Source organism: Globicephala melas, chromosome 11 (assembly GCF_963455315.2).
Source record: "Globicephala melas chromosome 11, mGloMel1.2, whole genome shotgun sequence".
Classification (NCBI taxonomy): Eukaryota; Metazoa; Chordata; class Mammalia; order Artiodactyla; family Delphinidae; genus Globicephala; species Globicephala melas.
In genome coordinates this window covers 36,581,199-36,603,248 of record NC_083324.2, presented here as the reverse complement: position 1 = coordinate 36,603,248, position 22,050 = coordinate 36,581,199, and the positions used below count along the sequence as shown (strand labels likewise).

Here is a 22,050-nt window from a genome sequence, read left to right as displayed (position 1 = left end):
TCTTTGGGGAACAACATGGCCAAATGTGAGCCTGAGCCCTCACAGCTCTGCCTTGGCGAGGTCACACACACTGACCCCCAGGCTTGGAGATGGCAGGTCTCTGTGCTGTTTTAAAGACATATGCAGCTCTCCAAGAACCATCCTTCTCCCCAGTTCCAGATCTGTCTGGTGGCTCCGTCAAGGCAGGTGTGAGTGGCAGGAAACCCCTCAGGAGGGCTTGGCCCGGGCCACTCGTGCAAAGCCCTCCCAGAAGCCCATGGCCACGGCTCTGGCCCGCCTCCATCTGGGAGGGTCCAGGTCGGACTGTCCCAGGACATGACAATACTGTCCTACCAGACAAGGGTTGTGCTGTGTGTGGGGGTGGTGGTGAGTACCCCTCTCCAGACTGTTTACATCTGACAATGGTGATGGGACTTCCAGGGGAAAACAGTACACCACTACCTCCCAGCCCACTTCCCAAATCCCTAGCAGACCCTCAAAAATCCTCATTTTCTCCCACAGAGAAAGGGAGATTTCAGAGAAAAATTCGAAACTTGATCCTGGTGTAAACTGAAGACACGATGGGTGGCAACCCTTGCCTGGCCTGTGAGCAGAGCTGCTACACAATGCCTTGGAGACCCTGCTCCTGTCCTGTTGCACCATCTGTGTCTTTGGAGAGGATCTCGCCTGGCCTGGCCGCTCGGATCACCACAGCCCCAACACCTGGGAGCTCCAGCTCCACTGGCTGCAACATGGCAGCCAATGTCTCATCAGTGGCAGGGCAGCCAGCATGGGAGGGGATGACAAGCCTGGCCCCACAAGCTGTGTCCCCTCTGAGCAAGCTGACTTAGCATTGCCCAGACTCCCTAAAAGCCTCCAGGGACGGGGAGCCCATGACCTCCCGAGACAGCCAAGGGTCTTACCTGCCAATTTAGACCAGCAGGACTTCCAGGCTCTTCTACACACTAGCAGGGCCACGTGGGAAGACTGCAGCAGGTTCCTGGGGGCCTCCAAAGCGTCCTGAGCCTGCAGCCTCTTCCCACATCGTCCTAGAGGGACTGATAGGGGCGGGGAGCCACGGGCCTCTGTTAAGTACCTACCTCATCGCCACCTGGTGGGGTGGTTACCACCACCACCTGACACAAGAACCTGAGGCTCAGAGAGGTTATGTCACCACGTTGAGGTCACACGGCTCGACCAAAGGCAGAGCCTGAGGCCTAACTGCAGACTACAGCTCTCTCCCCATCCAGGTGGAAGAGGCAGCTCCTCCAGGCTTGTCGTTCATCGGTACTCAACATAGGCTGCCTCTTGTCAGCCCAAGCTCTTAGGTGTTCAGACTCTGCTCCCACCTGGAAGCTGCAGAGGCTGGGAACCTCATTAGCTGCTTGGTACTGACAGCTCCTGGGAAGATCTAACACCGCCCTCCCCCCAGGCCCCAGGGCAGGGCAGGTGTGTTGGAGGGTAAATACCTCTCTGGCTGGCTGGGCCCCAAGAAGCTGAATGCATAAGGCATGGACGACACCCAGACATATGGGAAACACTTGCCTGGCTTTCCTGCAAGGATGCAGGGGAAGCTGACTATGGAACCCTCACGAGCAAGAGGAAAGGCAGGTGCCTGAGACCTCCAGGTCTCAGCTGAAGCAGCCAGCCAGGCCAGCCAGAGGGACAGGGTGTAGGCAGGGGCTCTGGCTGTCCTTGCTCCTGAAGACCCCGAATGGCTGCAAACAGGGTGTGCTGGGCTTCAGAGGTGATCCTGGCAGGGGCCCTCCCAAGAAGCCATTTTCATTCTCCCTTTATAGGTCCTGGGGATGGGGGGACTAGGTCTCACTCAGAACAAGCCATTTCACTGACGAGCTCCATCAAGTCCGTTTTAATGTTCAGTTTCCTCTGCCCTCATGCATGCAGAGGAGGAAGCCATCAGGCCCCAGTGAACATGTGTGGGGCAGAAATCAAGGCCACTGCAAAGCCACCCCCCTCTCCAGAGTGCTTGTTCCTGGGTAAATCAGACACAGATGGGCCCACTTTGGGCCTTCTGTCAGATTTATAGGAGACTCCTGGCTCATCCAACCAATGAGTAGTCCATTTCTACGCTGGGAAAGGTCGGTGGGGGAAGCCAGTCATACGGTAGAAAGGTTCGTAAGGGAAAAGTGGACTCCGCTTAGGACTCCAAGGTAGCAAACATTTTCAAGTGGCTCCTTCACATTAAACTAAACGTGGTCATCTGTGGATATGTGGGGCCTCCCACAGCCAAGTGGAGAGTCTCCAGGTGCGGACAGCTTGGGTGGAGGGCAGAGGTGCAGGACCCCTGGGGCTCTGGGATGGATGTGATTCCCAGAGCTGAATCCCCTCTATTTATTTACCCAAGTTCCCTAGTACAAATCCCCGGCCTGTCACCCCCCAAATCGACCGAGCTCTTGATTCTTGCTCCCCTGATCATGGTGGTGTTCTCTGCATGATTAGCTGCTGGTTCTCCAGACACTGCTTCAGCTTGTCTTCTGTCAGTGTCAACCGCTGCTCCAGGATGGAGACTGTCTGCAAAATAAACGGTCAAGCTCAGAGGATGGAGGGGCCATCGGGCTGCCCTGGGGATGCCCTCAGGCAGTCCCGCTCAGCTGTCTCAGCCCGCTGAACAAATGCCAGCTCTTCCCACCCAGGGCTCCTTCCTGGCGCCTTGTCTCTGGTCTTCATGTCCACTCCTGCTGGTTCGGGATGGTTGTTCTCTGATGTTTGTTGGGCAGCGGGAAGGACATAGTGAGGGAAAGTAGGCAGCAGGTCCCATAGTCCTCGATCATTGCCCAGGACAGCCAAGGGTGAGGAATCCCCAGCCCCGGTGGTCTGGCATTTAGATTGGAGTTCCAGAGCAGAACCACTTGCTCATGTGGGCCAGGCTCTGTCCATAACCAACCAGAGACCGTCAAGCATCTCCATTCCAAAGGTGAGAAAACTGCAACCACAAAAGAAGGCGTCCCACCTGGGTCCTGCCCACACCTCAGGCCCTTTATCTCTACACCTGGAGGGACTTCCCAGGCCCTTGAGCCCAGGAGGGCCTCTGCCTGTCCGAGTCCACTGAGGACCATTGCAGGAATGTGCTGTTTGGGGGTTAGGCCCTAATTCCCCGGTTTTGAGCCCATTTCCTCCTCTGTAATGGGAAGGATAATGCCAAGCTCACAGCAGTCCCGGAGACTGAGAGGTGACAGCATGGTGCCCATGTTGTCCACCATGACAATGCCTGTCATGTTGACTTCCAGAGGCAGAGCCTTTGCTCCCTGGCCTCTCCTGCATACCCAGCATGACGGCTGGCCTGTGAACCTGGCTTCCAGACAAGGCTGCAGAAAGCTGCCCCCTTCCTCTGGCTTTGGACAGAGTGTTGACAGAGGGGCAGTGGTGTCCAGGCCCACACCAGGCCCTGGGCAAGTCCACTGTGAATGAAGCAGGCTTGGTTCCTGTGCCATGCAGCCTACCGGCATCAGAAAGGGGTCAGATTAAGAAACAAAACTTTCTATTGATTTTACTCATTTGTGGGCTTTCCCAAGAGGTTTTGCCACCTTCCCTGAGGCTCCATGGAGGCTCTGGGCCTTGGTCCAGTAGAAAGGAAACTTTCCTTTCACATATTTAATAAAACATTGAAACAGTCTGGGAGGGAGTTTCCCCTCTAAGACTGCTATAAATTTTTGCAGCATCCCGCATGGATGTCAGCCGCTCATGGAGGCTGCTCCTCCTGGCGGCTGGCCCCTTCTAGATGAGTTGGCCGGGCTGCAAAGGCTCTGAGCCCTGGGGCACAGGACAGAGCCTGAAAAGTTACTGCCTGTGGAATATGAACTGCACCCTGAGAGGTAGAGCTGAGCTGAAAGAGACGGTCAGATTCCCCTCTGCTGGCCGGTCAGCCATGGAGGGGGTCTGTAGCTCATAAAAGTGGCGGCGGAAACAGCCCCCGGCTGGCCCAGAGCAGCATTCCTGGAAGTTTCCACTGGCTGCTGCAAAACTCACACTGAGCCAAGCTCCAAAATCATTCCTCATCCAGACTTTTTCCGATGGCTCTGGACTCCAGGCCCCAGTGGGGGAGCCAGCCAGCTTTTCCTCTTCTGCCCAGCACCATCCCCCTCCCAACACACACACACACACACACACACACTTAAAAGTTCTTTTTTTCCTCACAGGGACAGAATTTCCAAATGTGGAGGCAGCGGCTGCTGGGCCAATGTCAACACCGGGGTGCCACGCATTTCGCGAGGCCTCTACCTAGTCCCATGGGGGGCCCATACTTCAGCTCGGTAGAAATATGGCATTAAACCTGATGATGTTAAATTTCTTTGAACAGAAAAGCATCGCTTATTTCACCTCCAGCCCCCTGAATGGAGGGAGGGTGTTGGGGGTCCTTCCTTTGGGAGCTATGAGGGGATGCTTCATAGCACGTTAGAGACAAACAGGCTGAAAAAAAGTCCACCCTTCTCAAACCTGCAGCTTCTCCCCTTTCCCAGGCAAGCTTCTGGAAGAGTCACGTCATCTCTGTGTTTGGTGTCCACTTTCCCTACTCCCTGCGCCCCCAGCCTACTCTGCCAAGATGCTCAGTGGCGGCCACCATCCAGAGATTAAGTCCACCCAGCTCTTCCCCGTCACATATGATCCCGTCCAAACCCCTTTTGAGCTGGAAGGATGGGCCAGGAAGAGGAGGACGGACACTTTGGATTTCTGTGCATTAGAACACAGTCTCTGCTTCACAAATTTGTCTTAATAATCCCATTCCACTAAAGCGTGGGACCTCATTTTCATGGGAAACGGTTATCCCTCCTGATAAAGTGAAGCCTGGAAACCCTGATCTCCGATTTGCTGATATGCCTTCCCTCCACCAGGAAAGGGCTTCCCCACTGATGAAAAGGCTCCGATCGGGGAAGCCAAGTAGCAGAGGTCAGACACGCTCAGGGCTGGCAATGCACACAGCGAGAGGGCAGGCAGGCCGGCCACCTGCAGGGAGTCAGCCAGGCCGCCACAGCGCGCGCCACGGCCACCGTGCTTCCCCAGCTGCTGGGGCCCCGTGCGAGGAGGGAGCAGCATCGCTAGCAGGGACCGATTCCAGGCCATGTCATGTGGCTGTGTTTGCAGCGTGACCTTTACCTGTTGGTTCAGAGCAATATCCCCACAACCAAATGTCAGGGGCACAGCAAGCCTCCATGAGTATGTGCTGCCTCAGCACCCAGAGGGCAGAGCAGAGCCCGCAGCCGTACCCTCCAGAGGCTCGGGGCCACGCCAAGCAGGCTGCTCGTGGCTCACCCCACCTCGTACTCTGGCCCAGCCCTGGGAATTCTCGTCCTGCTACATGGTGCCCATGCTCCCCAGGCCCGGAGACAAGGCCCGCCTGCCCTGGAAGGTGAGGAGAAGCACTGGAAAGGCAGACACCTCTGCAGTCCCTCTAAGTCCACACTCCCAGCCCAGTCACCTTGCTTTCCTTTTATTCAAGGGTGAATGACCTGGTCCCAGCCTCTCACAGAGTCCCCAAGGAGTTGAAAGCTGGGTGTGGTGGCAGGTGTCAAAAAAGGAAATGGCCCTGCCTGACATGGGTGTCCGTGGGCCTCTGACTTAACTTTAAGTAGGGCGAAGGGAAACTGGAGAAGGGGCTGAGGAGTCTAGGGTTCTGGCTGCTGGGCAGACCTGTCTGGGCAACGCGTCTGGGAAAGACGGCCATTAGCCGGAACTCCTTCATTCTGGGGTCCAAACTCTTCCACAGAGAGGGCCCTCCTGTCTGTTGACCTTGGAGAAACCAGGCAGCTCATGCCCTCTCCCTGGCCCTGTGCCATCCAGACACGAGGTCCCCTTTGTAATTGGGTGTGAAGCCCAGACTCGAGGGAAGACGCAGGACTGGGTTCTGGGGGGCCATCCTGATTCCTGACACACTCTGCTCCAGGGGCTGCTCGACAGCTGACACTCACGGAGTGCTCACAGTATGCCAGGCATTCTATTCCATACAATGACCCCTCAGGGTGGGAGCCTGTATCACCCCCATTTTTTCCGATGAGGAAACCAAGGCACCAACCAAGTGATACTAACTTGCCAGAAGTCACACAGCATATAAATGACAAACCTGGACTGTGAACCCTGGTGGCCTGGCTTCAGAGTGCTGGCTAAGGCACCGGGAACTGTGCACCTTTGCTCTGTCCCCATCCACCACGTATAAGGAGAGGCCTAACCTACTCCTTCCCCCGCCGCCCCTGCCCCCACCGCTCGCTCTGGCATCACCTGAGGGCTACTGGCCCTGTGACCCAGCAGACCTGCTTGTCCCCCACCCTATGGCCAAGCTCAAGCAGCCTGAGAACATGCTCCTGGACCTCTGTGCTCACGCAGCGGCAGCCACCTTCTGTCCTGTCCAAGCCACTTGGTCTGGTAGCTCTGGATTAAATGAGCAGGAGTGGATGGAAGGGCCATCCCTCAGGGTCACCCAGCAGCGCCCTCACACCATCAGGCCACCCTCCAAGGCAGTTCCCAGGCCTCAGACACCTCCAATACCCATGAAGTAGAGTCTCTTATCTGGCTAAACATTTAGGTTTGGAATTATCACAGAAGTCACAGCTATGAAAAGGCAATATTATAGGGTTAAAAGGGACATACCGACAAGAACCTTTTAATAGATATGCAATGAGAAACGACCCTAACACCTTAATTTCAGATGCCTTCTCTCACTGGGGCGTTTATGCTGCTACAGCGTAAGAGATCAGCCCCCAGACATGCTCTGGTACTCGCCCTGGTCACTGCTGGCGCCCCACACCTCCCAAGACTGGGCTTAACTTCAAACAAGGCACCTCCCTCCCTGAATGGGAGCAACAGGAAGCAGAATTCAGACTCCACACCTGGACACTGTTACCCCTCGCCCAACACTGTCTGCCTCCCAGGGTCATGGCCTTCACCTGCAAGCCACGCGGGAGCCCCTTGGGGCAAGGTCATAGGGGATCCATAATTGTCACCTTCAAAGTCACACCTGTCTGAGGGTCAGGTGGGGGCTTGTTTCAGAACCACCTTCTCCTGCTGTTACCAGCGATTTCCAGGAAGCCACAGCCCTTTCTCATGGAAAATCGTTTCCTTAGAAACACTCCCTTCGCTGTTGAATGAATTCTGTTGTTTCTCTAGACCAAGGGTTGGCACACTCAGCCTGCTGTCTGTTCTTGTAAATAAGGTTTTATTGCTGTGCCCATTTGCTTACATATTGTCTGTGGCTGCTTCCTGGCTACAGTGGCAGGTTGAGTAGTTGTGACAGACTCTTATGGCCCCCAGAGCCTAGAATATTTACCATTAAGAAAAAGTTTGCCAACCTTGGCCCTAGACTCTTCACTCACTCAGATCCTCCCCAGGCACCACGCCGTACTGGCCTGTGCCAGGCCCGGGGTGACAATGGCCCAGAGCAGACAGACTCAGCTGGGCCCGCAGGGTGCGCAGCAGGTTGAAGAGGCAAGCGCTAAGCAGCTGCGCAGACCAGCGGGGTGTGCTGGGAAAATGGAAGGCGCTGCTTGGTCAGAGCCAGGGGAGGTGGCCCTAGGAAGGGAGTGAGCTAAGACTGAGGAGGAGCTCACCAGGAGAGAGGGGCAGGAAGGCCCCGAGGTGGGAGGGAAGGCAACGAGCAGGAGAGGGGCCTCAGAGGAGGCAGGAGATGGGGCCGGGCCCTGCAGGCCATGCCTGGCGGCCTCATCTTCAGCCGCAGAGCAGCAGGAAGGTGCTGGGGGTTCAAGGCCAAGCGGGGATGAGACCCCTCTGACTGCTCCATGGGGATGGCCCGGGGCGTGGCTGTGTGGCTGTGACTAGGCATGATGGAGGCAAGAGAGAATGAGAGGGAATGATGGTGGCTTGGACTGGGGGAGAGGGCTAAGGAGGAAAGTGGACAAAATCAGAGATATCCATGAGGTATGAACCACCACCATCTGGTGGTGAGTCAGATGGGGGACAAGAGAGAACACGCTCCTGAGGCCGAGAACACAGGCTGAGGATGGGCCCCGCAGGAGAGGCCAGGGATGGGCACCACACTGGACAGGCAGAGGCCCCTCTGAGAGGGATGGGAGGGTCAGGCAGGCATGAGGCGGTGTCAGAAAAAGCCTGGTTATTCTGGATTTCTCAGATCATCCTCATTAATAGGGGGAGAGGGAGCTGGGGGGAGACTGGGAGAGGGAGAGGGCAGTGAATCCACAAGCCCCTGGATACTGGAGAGGAGAATCCAGTGTGGGTGAACTGGGGGCTCCGGCCAGGGCTCATCAGGACCATGTCAGTGATGCTGCTGAAACCCCCTGGAAAGCAGCCTGGTCCCTCAATGGGCACTGGAGGGACGGCCCAACCCAGGGACCCAATAGGGAGGAGGACGCTGGAGGCATTGGGGAACAAACCCAAGAGCATGGAAGAGGCCAGCTCGGGCTAGGGGGCGGGGTTCCCAGCATGACTCGCCACTGGAGCTCTCCGAGGAAAATCCCCCTGGGAGAGGCTCAGCAAGGTCATCTCATTCAGATCCTGACTTTCCTGCCGAGTGGGAAGAAGACATTGTGATCTGTCTCCTATTGGGGCAACACTAACAGGGCGAGAGGCTTCTCTCGCTCACAGTTCAACAGTGTAAGACGTTTTATGAAACATCCTGAAGGGCCTTCTGAGTGGTGTAAAAATAACCAATTTTAAAGTGACAGGCTTTTATTTTTAGTCCCCTCTGAATTGTAGTGCTGCTCAGAGAAGTTGCACCAAAATGCCTGTCCTCAGCGATAAGTCTGGTACCTGGGGCCCCCAACTCCAAGTGGGAGGGAACACAGCACTGGGGACATTTTGACAGAGCCACAGGTCCAAACTTCGCTGTCTCAGATGCCTTTTCTCTACTGGCATCGAGTCATCAGGTGTCTGCACCCCACGGGGCCCAAAGTGGCCTGCGTGGGACAGAGCCTGGGTTTGTGTATCTCCACTGGCCTCCGAGGTGGCCAAGGGGAGAGCCTCCACCCCTGAGTCCTGTGACGGGGCCTCACGCATCTGTGATGCTCGGAAAAGGCAAAGTGGGTACGCGGGGCCTCCGCCTGACTCTACAGCCGCAAGGGGCCAGGCCGCGATACTCCCGTGGGCTCCACGCGGGTCCAGGGAAGAGTTCTGCGGGCAATGCACAGAGGCGGCGGGAGTCCAGGGCTCCCCGGGAGAATAAATCCCCCACCCTCGGAAGGGGTGGAACAGAGCAGAAGGTGGGCGATGCAAGTTGCCCACAGCCTTGTGGAGCAGCGCACAGTTCTTTCAGGCCCACATGCTCTCCCTGGGCTCTGTGGGCCCTTCCTTTGCCCCCGCTTTCTCCTGTTGACCGCCCACTTCCCAGGCCCCCACTTCCTCACGGTGTGTCCTCCCCTTCTTTCAGCCCTGCCAACCTCTTTTTTCTCCTCAGCCTGGTTTCCTCTTGAGGTGGGCTTGTCCTCCATTTTTCCTCAGCTCTTTCCCCCCCAGTACTCATTTCTGTCTCCTTTTCATCCCCTTTTCACTTTGTGTTTAGGGAGAAGGCAAAGAGAAAGCAGCAGGATGTGTCGGTCTGGCCCACAGGGACTGAGCTCCGTGTGGAGTCCAGGCCCCTGACTCGGCTCACGTGCTCTGGGGCCGGCAAACCTGGGAAAGAGGGTTCCAACCCTGACAGGAGGCCCAGAAGGCCTCTGTGAGGAGATAGCACAGGACAGGCCAAAGAAAGTGTGTTCCAAGCACAAGGTGCAAAGGCCCTGAGACAGAGAAGAACACAGCACACTCTTGGCACTGTCAGGAGGCCAGTGTGGTTGGTTTGGAGTGATTGAACAGGGAAGAGAGTACAGCGGTCACAAGGAAGATGTAGGAGGGGTCCCAGGGCCCTTACCCAAAAAGGGACAGGAATGGGACGCCTCCACTCCCTAGCACTGCCTCACCAGATTCACAAATCTGAGCAGGGACAGCCAGGGAGGATGGTGCTCCTGCATGCCCGTGGCCACTTTTCCAAGCACTGGATCCAGAGTGGACTCTGGGAGAAGGGGCTCAGCCTGGGAACGGATCATGGCTACCTAGTTTCACAACAGGTGGTGAAACCACAGAGGGTGAACTGGCACTTCAGAAACGGACCAAAGCGCACCCCCGGAGCCAGGTCCCTTCCAGCAGCTGTTCCTCCTTCCAGAGCCACTGCTGCCGCCACCTTTATTGAAGGTCTCTTGCACATACTGGTGTGCAAATGTAGCAGGAAAGCTGGAGCCATAACTTCTACAAAGCTCTGAGGGGCCACAGAACCCTCACGAGCCCTCCTGACATCATCATCCACTCTCACACTTGTCAGGTGCCCATCACATGCAGCAACGAGAGACTCTGGCTCTGAGGGGCTTCCAGGCACTGATGGGATGCAGTACCAGTCCTATCTGGGCGGGCTTTTGGCAAAGCTGCCACGACTGATAGTGAAAAACATTTTGGAGGAAAGGAAAAGAATGAGGGTGACCAGCCAGCCGTTCTCTCCACATTTCTCAGCTCTTGGGCTAGTTCCTTATGAAATGCTGCCACGTGTGCAGGCCTCACTCACTCCAGGCCTTCCCACCACACTCCCCAACGCTGTCCAGCTCTGCAGGCAACCCTTCTTCCCAGCAGACCCCACTCCCCCAGCCAGGGCACTTCCATGGCCACTTCCTGCTCTAAGCAGAGCCCCACAGGGTGCATGGGGCCCCTCTTAGGTGAGTGGTATTGGTTTCTATGGTTGAAAGGCCCTCCTGGGCCTCCCTGGAACATGGAAGACAGGTTGCACAGAGGTGAACAGGGTGGCTGGGCCAGAAACAAACTGACGATGGAAGCAGAGAGCTGACATCCAGCCACGTGCCCCCTCTAGCACTCTGCCTTGTGGCAAGGGGGAACTAAAACTGCTCTGGGATGGCAGTCTCAGGAAGCCAGGAGACTGGGACCTCAGTGTCCGAATGGGGCAAAAGGGGCAGTGGGGCAAGAGGGCTGAAACGGTTGGGGGTAGGAGTGCCACACAAGCATACACCTGCTACAGCGTGGGGAGAAGGTCAGGCTGAAAGAAGGGACGCATGTAGGGCAGAGGCAGCACCTGGGAGAAGGCCGGGGGAGGGCAGTGGGAATGGTGAGCATGGAAGGGCACTGGAGCGGGTCGGGGAGGCCGCAGGAAGGGCTGACGAGGGTGCAGGGAATGTCCAAGCCCCCTCTGGCTGCTGTGTCAGGCTGGGCGCGGTAGTCGCATCACGGCTCTGCCCAAGGAGTCTCCTCGCCTGACCCAGGACCCCAGGGCCCCCAATATACAGTGAGTGCTGAGGATCCCAGGCACGTCCCACTTGGTGACTGCCTCTTCTCAGTCCCCATCCTTTTGCCTCAGCTTCCTGGTGACTCCTCACCTCCTTGCCCTCCACGCTGCTTCTGCTATATTCCTTTTCTGTTCAAGAGCTCAGGAAGAAAGGCCAGACTCCTGGATGTGGCATTCACATGGCACTCAAGGCCTGCGTTGCCCGTCACTACTGCTCTCCCTGCCCAAAGCCCACCTACTCGAAGCCCCACTCTGGCCCTGCTCCCCCAAGAAGTCCCCCTCATCCCCCCCTTCCCACCCCCCAGTGCTCGGGTCCCTGCCCTCCTCCTCTCTCACCACGTCATGGTTGTGACACAGGTGTGGGCCTTAGAAAATGCTGTCAGAGTGACTCCTGGTCCCCACCTTTGTCCCAGGTGGTAAGAGCACAGGCTCTGGAGCTGTACTGCCTGGGCTCAAATTTGAACTTGATCACTAATTTGCTGAGTGGTCTTGGGCAAGTTACCTGACCAGGGGTTCAGATTCCTCATCTGTGCAATGCACCTCTTGTAGAGCCATCGTAATAGGGTTGGCGAAAAAAAAAGTGCGTTCGGGTTTTTCCATAACATCTTATGGAAAAACCCAAACGAACTGTTTGGCCAACCCAACACTTTATTAATAGCTACTATTTACATGGCACATGCTCTGGGCAGGGATGCACCGTGGGCAACATGGCTCCCCCAGCTCACAGGGGCCATGGCTAAGCTCTGGGCTGTTTGAGGGGGCGGCCCTAGGCACAGGTGGGGCTTGATGAGGCTCCAAAGAAGGTGGCCTGTGGTCAGGCCTCGGAGGGCCTGAGCCATCAGGGCACGTGGTGGTCTGGCTGCTTCTTCAAGTTCTCCTGTGACGGAAAGTTCCTTTTAATCATTTCCAGGCTTATGGTTGATTCTGGCTCCTCCAGGCGGTCTCCCCAGAGGGGCTGGGGCACCCCAGCCCCCTTCCCCCAACACAGGAGTCAGATTCCTGGGGGGTAGGGGGTCCCAGGTGCCCTGGGTCTCAGGGCGAGGGCACAGTCACCCAGCCATGCCACTGGGGGCACTTGTGCCAGGCTGTGGGAAACATCCAGGGGCTGGCCATTGGCTCAACGCCCCTGTCTCGACAGTGCCCCACAGAATGTCTAACTTTCCTATGGTTTCACTGCAAAGATGGAACAGTGTGGAATTAATCTCCCTTGTAGAAGGGTTTTGACTTCACTCAGATTCTAAAGATCTAAAACAGATGAAACAAAAGGGGAATCTCTTTGCTGTGGGGTCTTGTGAGCTATCAAAACAAAGTGGGGCTGCTGGGCTCAGCGCCTGCCTGGCTCTGCCTCGTCTCCTGGCAGCTCTGGCTCTGGCTCTCGGTGTTCGTGCACGTGTGTGTACACACACGCAGGGCCCTGGCTTGCTGATGGTGCCCTGGCCAGCCCGTTGCCACATGTCAGGGGTGAATGGGGGCCGGAGGGGCCAGCCCATCTCCCTGGGGTTGCTGGTCTGGACCCAGCTCTTCCTACCACCAAAGGCTCTGCCTCTCAGCCCCGGCCTCGGCCCAGCGCCTGAAGGTCTGTGGTACAGGGGCCTTCGAGTCAGAGTTGTGAACGCTGGCCCTCGAGCGGCCTGCTGACAGCCATCAGAGTGCCAGCCCCACGAGGACAGGGGTTTCTGTCTATTCTCGCTCACCACTGTCTTCCTGCTCCCAGGCCCAGCTGCTGGCACATCACATGTGCACAATGAGTGCTGGATGGACACAAGCCAGACCCTGAGTGCCATGGGAACGCAGAGGAGGCCGGTCCTGCACCAGCCAGTCCAGGTTCCCCGGACCTGGGGCAGCCCTACTCTGGGGATGAGCCTGGCTGGCTGGTGAGGAACATTCCCCCCAGCTTGGGCCTTGGGCCTGGTGGGCTTGAGGGGCTGGCAGACGAGGGAGTGGAGGGTGGGCAGGCTGGAGCCCGAAGGGCCACCGCCAGATGGCCTTGGGAGGGAGGAAGCCTCCTGGCCTCAGCAGGAAGTAGGGGTGCGCAAAGTGGGGTAGGAATCCAGGAAGCAGCCCAGTTCCTCCCCTCCCCACCTCATGCCGATTTGATGAGGACTAAAAGTTTCGGGGCCTAAACTTCAGAGGGGGAGGAGTGGAGATTCCCGCTCATGCTGACGTCTGACATGTTAACTTGTCCAGCATCACACACAGCTGATGCACAGAAAAACAAGTTTCTACAGAAATTCCTTGCAACCTCTCTGGGCTCAGTAACTGTCTTTTTAACCACCTCTCGTCACCCCCCAGTCTGCTGCCAACAACACAAATGAGCTTTTGTCCCTTGAGCCCAGAGGTCCATGTTTCTGCTTCACATTGTCTCAGGGATATAGGATTTCTTGGGCGTTTCTGCGTCCCCCAGCCCCCACCTCTAACGAGGATTAGCTCTCTTCGGGAAGTGCATGGGACACTATTTTCTATTGGTGAATTAGCTATGACATTAAGGAATCTTGGCTAATTTACTTTCCTTATGGCTTTATAGCAACTCCTTTTAAATAAATGCAGGCTTTTCCATATTACTGCTTACCCCCAAAGGAGAAGCTATTAAAAGTGGGGCCACTCACCAACATCCATTAAAACCGGACGCTGCAGGGCCCCGTGGGGTGCTACCCACACCAGGAGGAAGACCTGAGCCACAGCCCCCACCACACCGACCCTGGCCTGGGTTCAAGCTCATCTCTCTGCCAGCCATGGGCACGCCACCAGGGAAGGCAAGTGTCTGACAGGGACAGGCCCCAAGGTGCAGGATGCCAGTCACTGCTCAGCTGTACTCTGGCTCCAGGGTAAGTCCAAACAGGGCTGACAGCGGGGCATGAACCTTGGCCTTGACCGCCTTCAGTATCCCCTTTCTTTTTCAGAAAGGGGATACCGCCTTCAGTATCCCCTTTCTTCAGATGCTCACTTTCCATATAAAATAGTTAATTTGCCAGCACCCGATAAAACACAACCATCACAAGTCAGGGACTGCTTGGTAGCTTGTTGGAGGCCCGGAAAAACTCAGTGCAGTCTGGCAAGTCAGACTGTGGCCCCTGTCCAACAGTCCCACCTCAGGGACGAAGGCTCACAGGCTCCCCCTGCCCTGCGGAGTGCCTGCTGAGCCACAGTGGGAGACCCAGCCTCTCATCTTGGCTGGTTTTCTGGAGCTACCACCTAGGCCCAGATCAGAATGGGGGGAACAGAATCGCTCCCCCAAATGCCACGCTCTGCTGAGTTCAAAGCTCCTTTCCGTTTTTTCTCCTCCCACAGAGCTGAGGCTACCGTGGGTACAGTGAGGGTCTGTACCAACAGTCCAGGCCCAGAAAGGGCCCTCTGCAGAGCGGGCGGAGGGAAATGGCAGGCCCGACTGCAGTCTTTCCCGACCCAGCTCTCACGGTGCTCCATGCAGAAGGGCGCCAAGTGGCCCTGGGGCAGCTGGGGCTTGGTTAATCTCAGAGCCATGTAGGCCCGTTTGAGGCTGCCTGTCACAACCAGAAGACTCGTAGGCCCCTTCTTGTGGCCTGTGCTTGACCCTTCTTTGGAGGGCCCTTGGGTCCCCAGAGCAGTGAGAGCAAATCGCCTGGGTCCCCTTCCTCCCTCCTCTCAGAATCATCCAGAGTCAGTCTGAATGAGATGTCCCTGCATGGGCCTAGCTCTCCTAGATCTCCCGCTCCAGCCTCTGCTCCCCAGCCCCCAGCTCCAGGCCTGCTCTGGGCCTCACAGGGGAAATCTCATAAGACCGTGAATGTTCCCAGGCCCCAGAGGTAACCGCAGCCATCCCGAGCCCATCTGGTGGGCAGGGGCCTTCCATCTGCAGCTTCTTTGGGGAGGGGGTGCTTTCTGCCACGACCGCAGACAGGATAGAATACGGAGCTGCCATCCAGCCCCTCACGCAGTAATAAACACAAGCTCGCCCCGTCTTTGACTGCTGCCAGCACACTGGCCCTGACTTGGTACTCCCCATGCCTCTGCATTTGCAAAGCCAGAGAAGCCTCTGGATAAACTGTCAAAATGAGCAACAGGGCTGGGGAAGGGCCAGGGCCCAGCCCCTCTGCAACTGGCTAGAGTCAGACCCCAAGTGTCTAACAGAGTGTCTTCAGTCCCTTGTCCCCAGGAAGCAGGCTCTTAACAGAGGAAAAACAAGTCTCCAAACCCCAAGTGGCAGGAGGTCCGGCTGTCCTGAAGTCGACTCTGGCCCAAGGGCAGCCCTTAAATATCCAGGAAGAGGAGGCTGGCTAAACCCACTTGGGATTATACATTATACACGGTCAAGGCTAAGTGGCGAGATAGGCTGCTGTGGAGGGAGGGCCCGCTCTTGCGGAAACCAGCAACAATCACCCCTGCGGTCCTGCCTGGGTGTGTGAGCGCCGTTGGGAGGGCTGCACACACCTCACAAAAGGGGATTACTTGCGGAGGGCGGGGAGGTGCTTTCACTGCACACCATCCCGACAAGTTCCATCTGGGCACACCTGGGAGTATCCGCCCCCAGGGAAAATGGCAGAACTGCTCTAAAGCCTGGAGTCTCTTTCCACAAACAACAGCTGGTCCGTCCGGGAAAGAGGGACCCCGAGAGCCCCTGAGAATGGTCAGGCAGCTCGGCCCACACCGGGCCTGCCCAGTATTCCCACCTTCCCTGTGTGGGATGCCTCACCCGAGCAGCCCATCAGATTGGAAACCGCCAGGAACTTGGGGGGCTGGGGCAGGGTGTCTTGAAGCAATGGGTCACTCTATCCAACTCCCCAAAGCAAACAGGCCAAAATCCTTATCCTTGTTGAGTTTGGTCAGCAGCGCTGCAACAACCTGGACCTTTAAACCACAGGGCTGGGTGGCCTGCCCGCAGCTGCTTCCCACGGCGCACATGTTCCGGTCCCCGAGCCCATCGGTCCCCAGTGAGTCACAGGAACCTGAATGTGTGACATCACAGCCTTGCTGTGGCCAGCCTCAAGCACAGCTGCCATGAGAAAACACAGTTGGAGCAGGAATTTCATGGCTTGGTATTTTTAAAAAGCAGCAAGACGTGAAATCGGAGTCAAAAATAACTTTGCTGTGGGCTTCTGAGGCGAAACCACCGGCCGCCTGCCGGGCCCAGGCCCCGCACTGCAGCCTCCCTAGCTCCCGGGTACCCGCCCACATTGCCGTGCCACGCCCCACGCCCACACCCTCGCCCTCGAGGAAGACCCAGGGCCCCTGCAACTTCCAGACACCACCCAACCTCTGTCACTCAGGAGCTGGTGAAGGAAGTGAAGGGAGCCAAGGCGGGAGGTGAGCTCCCAGGGGACTCTGGCTGTGAAAACAGCCTCTCCCTGCTCACTGGTGACCGTCCCAGCACCTGCGAGAGGGACCCTAAATCACTTGGCAGAACCCCCAGAAGAACACCAGGGGAAAGGTCAGGGCCTCTGAATGCCCATCACCAAGCAGGCAGGACTGGCAGGGGTCCACTGGGGAGCCCCTCCTCTTGGAGTAGCCACATGGGGAGGGGCCCGGCCAGGGGTGGAGGGGAGGGGCGACTCATGGAAAGAAGGCCCTAAGAGCAGTCCCGGCCCCACCTGAGACGCCGACCTCTGCTGCCCACCCCAGAGGGCAGACAGATGGGCAGGGCCTCAAGTTTCCCCTCAGTGGAGGAGGAAACCATGGCTTTCTCAGGAAGAGGCAAGGCTGTGCCAGAGCATCTGCGGCTTCTAACTCCTGGTCTGAGCTTTGCTCTGACTCCTGCAGGCCTCTGGGATTGAGCCATCTATCTCAGGAAGAGAAGACTGGGGCGGGCCCAGCAGGACAGTGACCAGGGTGGCGGCAGGACAGGTGTGTGTTCTCCCCAGATGGGGAGGGGAGAAGGTGGGGCCCAGGACAGGCTCCCGAGAGGAAGGGGGGGGCACACACACGGCTCCCAGCACCCATACTTGTGACCTCAGCCCTAGTTGCTTTTGAGAATTCCCATGAGGGGTTTTCAAAACCAAAAAGTCACCCAAAGAAAAACCTAAATCCCATCGTTAGGAAATCTATTTCCCCCACAACCATTACGGTAACTCAATTCAGAGGATGGCTGTCACAAGATATATATATACATCTTTGAAGAGCTTCAATCCTGGCCCCAATGCCTGGGTCTGGGTTCAAGGACCGCATCTAATGGGCCCCACGACCCACCCCTGATTTTCAACAGTCCCCAGGCACCCAGTCCCTCTCGTTACCTCCTGGGCCCTCCTCCTGTGCCTTCCTGGATGTTGAGAAAGACCTCTTTGTCTCCCTCTCATCCTAATGCCTAGTCAGACCACTAGATCTCACTGGCAGCTCAAAAGCATTCATGGGACTCCAGCAGTTACAGACATGCGTGGAATGCCCACTCCTATGTCACCTGACCACACTGGTGTTTTCCCACACTCACCCTTGGAGAACATCGACCTAGCACACCCAGGTAATCCAGAGCTTCACCATAGTGCTCAGAGGACACGAGCAGGCTTGGCTGTCCCCACTTTACATGCGAGGAAGCTGAGGCTCTGGGGAGCAACATTACCTGCCCAAGGTCACCCAGGTGATGAGCAGTGGAGTTGGCCCTCAAGACCAGGAGGGCAAGTACGCCCAGGTTAATGGGCAGTGGCTCACTGGGCTGAGCAGAGCAGCCCTGACACCCAAGGGAGGTACCTCTGTTCCCCACAGCTGATAGGGACGTGTAAGGCCAAACACACCCTGGCTGCTCAGGACACAGGGTCCAGCTGGGATCAGTGTACTGAGGGGCTCAGTGAGGCCCCAAACAGCAATCTCACAGGGGCAAGGGGGGGTTTCCCCCACACAAAGAAGGGCCAGGGCAAGGGGGTGTGCTCTCTGGCTGGTGACCTCAGGGGCCGGGCCTGCTGGACTCTGTGATCACAGAGGGCTGAGCAAGAGCTTCTGGCCTTAACTTTCAGAAAGGTCAAGTTTGGTTTGCAGATAAACTTCTCAATGAAGCCATACCTAACTACACAGTTAGCAAGGGAATGGTTACACAATGGTTAGCAAGGGAAGCTGGGGAAGCTCTGACCTACAGCAGGTCAAGCTCAGGATCACCTGGCATCCTGGAGAAGCCCCAGGCTGAGTGGACCCCAGAGCTGGCCCAGGCACAAGCCGTATCTAGGCACAACACCCTATCTGCACCGGGCATGAGGTGACCTGTGAGCACCAGGCAGGAGGATAACACAGGGCTGCAGAGGAAAGCCCTTGGAAAGTTGCAGGCCTCAGATAAACATCAGGAGGAAAATTATGATGAGGAAGTGATCCCCACACTCTGAGGACTTCCCATCTAAAACAACACTGTGGGGAGACCCGACAGCCCGGGCAGCCCGAAGAGTGGACCTGTCCGGGCATGAGATGCACGAAGGGCTGTGTACCTTGCAAGGTCATCCCATCCTATCTCCCTGAATAAATACACTTTTGAAAAACAATGTATGCACTTTACTAAAAAGGTATTCCTAAAAAAATAAAACCACACAACCCCAATTCGGGAGTTAAAGGGCTGGATTCAGATGCCGCACATGTCCCTGGGGCAGTCTGCTTTTCATGGGGGCTAAAGGAAGCGCCTCACTCCCTCGGGAGCCCAGCGGCATCGCAGGGGCTGACTGCTGTGCTGTCCTGCCCGTTTCCTCACCCGCTTCCTCCCTCCTGCCGTGAACCTGAGCCAGGGCGGCTGCAGAACTCACCTCCTGGGGGAAGGGCCCTGACAGCTCCACCCCCGGCCCAGGTCCCAACCTCTCTGTGTCCCTGTCCCTACTCCATGACAGACCCTCAGCGTGGGTCTGGCCCGACTCTGCCCTGCTCAGTGGCCGCACCAGGAGTGCAAACGCCTACGCTGCTTCTTCTGTTAGCCCAGGCCAAAGGACTCGTGGCCCTCTCCACCTGGCCCACGGGACTCCCGTCTGGCGCACTCTGCCCAGTTGTCTCCCACGGTCCTGGTTGCCTGCTCCTCCTAGGAGGCCTGGCTCTGACATCAGCAGATTCAGTCCTGGGCCCTCCTAAGGGTGGGATTGGGTCTCGCTCAGGGCCCCATACACAGAAAAGGCTCAGTGAACGCGTGTGCACGGAGGGAACCCTCCACACCTGCTGTGAGGGCGGGGGAATGGCTCTCCTGGGCAGGGAGGCAGGGGGAACTGGGGAGCTGTTTCTGGTGCCGTCGTGAGGATCCCCCTGCACCCATGCCAGCCAGGCCCTGAAGAGTGACAAGGTCAGCAGCAGGAGCAGCACTGAACACGTCAGCAGCACATGGCATTGCTGGGCACCGTTCAAAGAGCTTCACACAGGCTGACACATCCCATCCGCACAAGAGGCCCGTAAAATGGATGCAATTATCAGCTCTGTGTCCCGGATCTGGAAACTGAGGCACAAAGAGGTTAAGTGACTTGCCCAAGGTCACTGAGCTAGAAGTGGAAAAGCCAGGACTTGCACCCAAACAAGCTCTGAGCCACATTTTCCCCCAGGCCTGCTCAGTCGCCTGACCTCTGGGCCTCTGGTTTGCACAGAGCGGCTACGGACGAGGACTGAGGCCGGGTCCTTAGCCTTCAGACGGGTGCCAAATGGGCCACACACCTTCAGAGAGGGTTCGATCATTGGGCCGCATCCAGCCTGCTGAGCGGGAAGGCAGGCTCTGAGGACAGTGAACCTCCAGAGCGGAGCGCCTTCTGTCACTTGGGAGTGGAGGCTCTGTGACTCGCTCAGTAAACATCCTGGCCACTGCCCACTGCAGCCCTGGGCTTCTTCCCTGAAGGATGTTCTTCAGGACGGAGGCCCACAGGACCTAGAAGGCAGTGTCCCTCTCGGAGGCCGCTTAGAAATAGACTTCCTTGTGGGGGAGGGAAGGGGCAGTGATGGGGCGGGACGGAGGAGAACAGCATGATTCAGGCAGAGAACTCTGAAGTAGGTGTCAGTGTCGGGGTGGTCGCGACACCCCTGCTCCTCCAGAGCACAGGCGCACGCCAGGAGGGTGAGGAGCGCCGCTGAGGGGAAAGCATCTGAGGCCAACACCCACAGGCCAAGTAGGCGCAGAGCCCCAGCTGAGCTACCCGCATGGGGTGGACAGCAGTGGTCACCCGGCTCTAGGCCTCGGGGGAGCCTCCAGAGAGGGGGCTGCCCGCAGCCAGGCTGGTCCCAACGGGAGGGGCAGCTTTGGCTGGAGCTAAACACCTCAGCTAGGGCCCCAGCTCCAGGAGGGGACGTGGGCCTGGAAAACAACTGGCGACCAAGCCCGAGGTAGTACGCAAATTTGTGCAGACACCTCCCCACGCCATTTTGAAAACAGGTTGCACTCTAAGGTCTCAACTGGGGGCTTCATCTGTGGAATCCAAGTTGCCTCAAAATATGTTGACTCCATCAGGAACACGCCACACTTTGTGGCCTTCAGGAATGCAAAGCGGGCGACTGGTTGATGGGCTTGGCCGCTGGTGAGGGGGCAGTGCTGTCTGGATTTGCAAAGGGGCTGAGTGGTGTGACCCCGGCCACAGGCCAAGGTTTCACTTATTCCCTGTGATGCCAGTTTCTTACAAAGTTACTACCAGACTCCTGACTGCTAACACATAACAAAAACCTTCCATGTACGCCCTTAACACACAGTGACAGGAAATGTTTCTAGTGTTATACTCCTCTGGATCCAATGAGGCTATTTTTAACTACCTTCTCAGACTTAATTTCCAATTTTATCCTATAAAGTTCTAATTCATTCCACCTCCCCTGAACTCTCACTTGACGAGGCTGTGAAGAACATGAGGCAGGCTTGGCAGTTTCTGACGGCTCTGAGGTGGGAGAAGTTTTCTACGTCTTTGCTCATCTCCCTCTCTCAGCACACGCCTCCTCCTCCAGGCCTAAGAGGCTCTCGGCAATGTCTGTATGATGTGCGCATAGTCCCACCATCCCCTAGTCACCGATGCCTGACCTTTCCCCTCAAATGTCCTTCCTTCAGTGGGCCCAGTGTGTGCAGTACCAGCTGGGATGCTGTGACACGCCGTGGACCATGGGACACAAAGTTGAGGAGGCTTTCGCACCTAGCCTCAGATCCAGAGGTAGGGAAGGGACGCCACGCCACTTCAGCTCCATCTCCGTCAGAGACCTAAGGGTCCTCGGCCTCCCTCTTGCATTCCCCCTCTAGCCGTGAGCCAGCACAGACGGGGGGGTCTGCACCCAGAGCCCAGGAGGGAAGGGGCCTGAGGACCTTTAAGTCCTGCCTCGGCCCAGCTGCCACCACCACCTACATGCCCCATGTCAGCTGTGCTGGGCTCTGCTGGTTGCCTGGATGTGCCCATGGCCCCTCCAGACCTGCAGGCAGGCTGTTCCCTCTGCAGGACCGCTCTTCCACCCCAGCAGAAGACGCCCCATTGGGCATGCCCGAAGTGCTGGCTGCCACCTCTCGTCAGGGCGCTTTGCTCCTGGTGGTGATGGGGCCACATTGATCTCCCTGATGAGGGTGGTCAGTGCCACAGCTAACATCTACTGAGCAGCTATCTAGGGCCAGGCACAGGTCAAACACTTCCTGCAGATTCATCTCCTTTAATGCTGACCACAAACATGGCAGGCTCCTCACAGATAAACACACCAGGGCTTGGAGAGCCGAAGGGATGTCTCCAAGGTCGCTCAGAGGATAAGAAGCAGTACAAGCTCGAACCCAGAGCCTGGGCTCTCGGATGCCTTGACTCACTGCACGCAGTTCCCTGGCACGTCCCTGGAGTGCCCACCCAGAGGAGAGTCAAATGAACGGACAGCGTTTCTTTCAAAGCTCTGTTGTGGCCCAGGCCAGCACTGGGTGGGCACTCCCTGGCAGGATTCAGTGTTGGTGATTTTGGGGTCCAGTGGCTTGGCCA

At 57.2% G+C, this 22,050-nt stretch overlaps 1 protein-coding gene across 2 annotated transcripts in view; it reads right to left on the bottom strand.

Moving 5' to 3' along the window:
- Positions 1-1,910: 1,910 nt before the first annotated feature.
- Positions 1,911-22,050, bottom strand: part of POC1A (POC1 centriolar protein A) — a 95,146-nt gene continuing 75,006 nt past the window's right edge. For both annotated transcript variants that reach the window (XM_030867339.2, XM_060307812.1), the window contains one exon: positions 1,911-2,511. In XM_030867339.2, the coding sequence (XP_030723199.1) occupies positions 2,413-2,511 (99 nt within the window). In that variant the 3' untranslated portion in view covers positions 1,911-2,412. The remainder of the gene's footprint in view (positions 2,512-22,050) is intronic.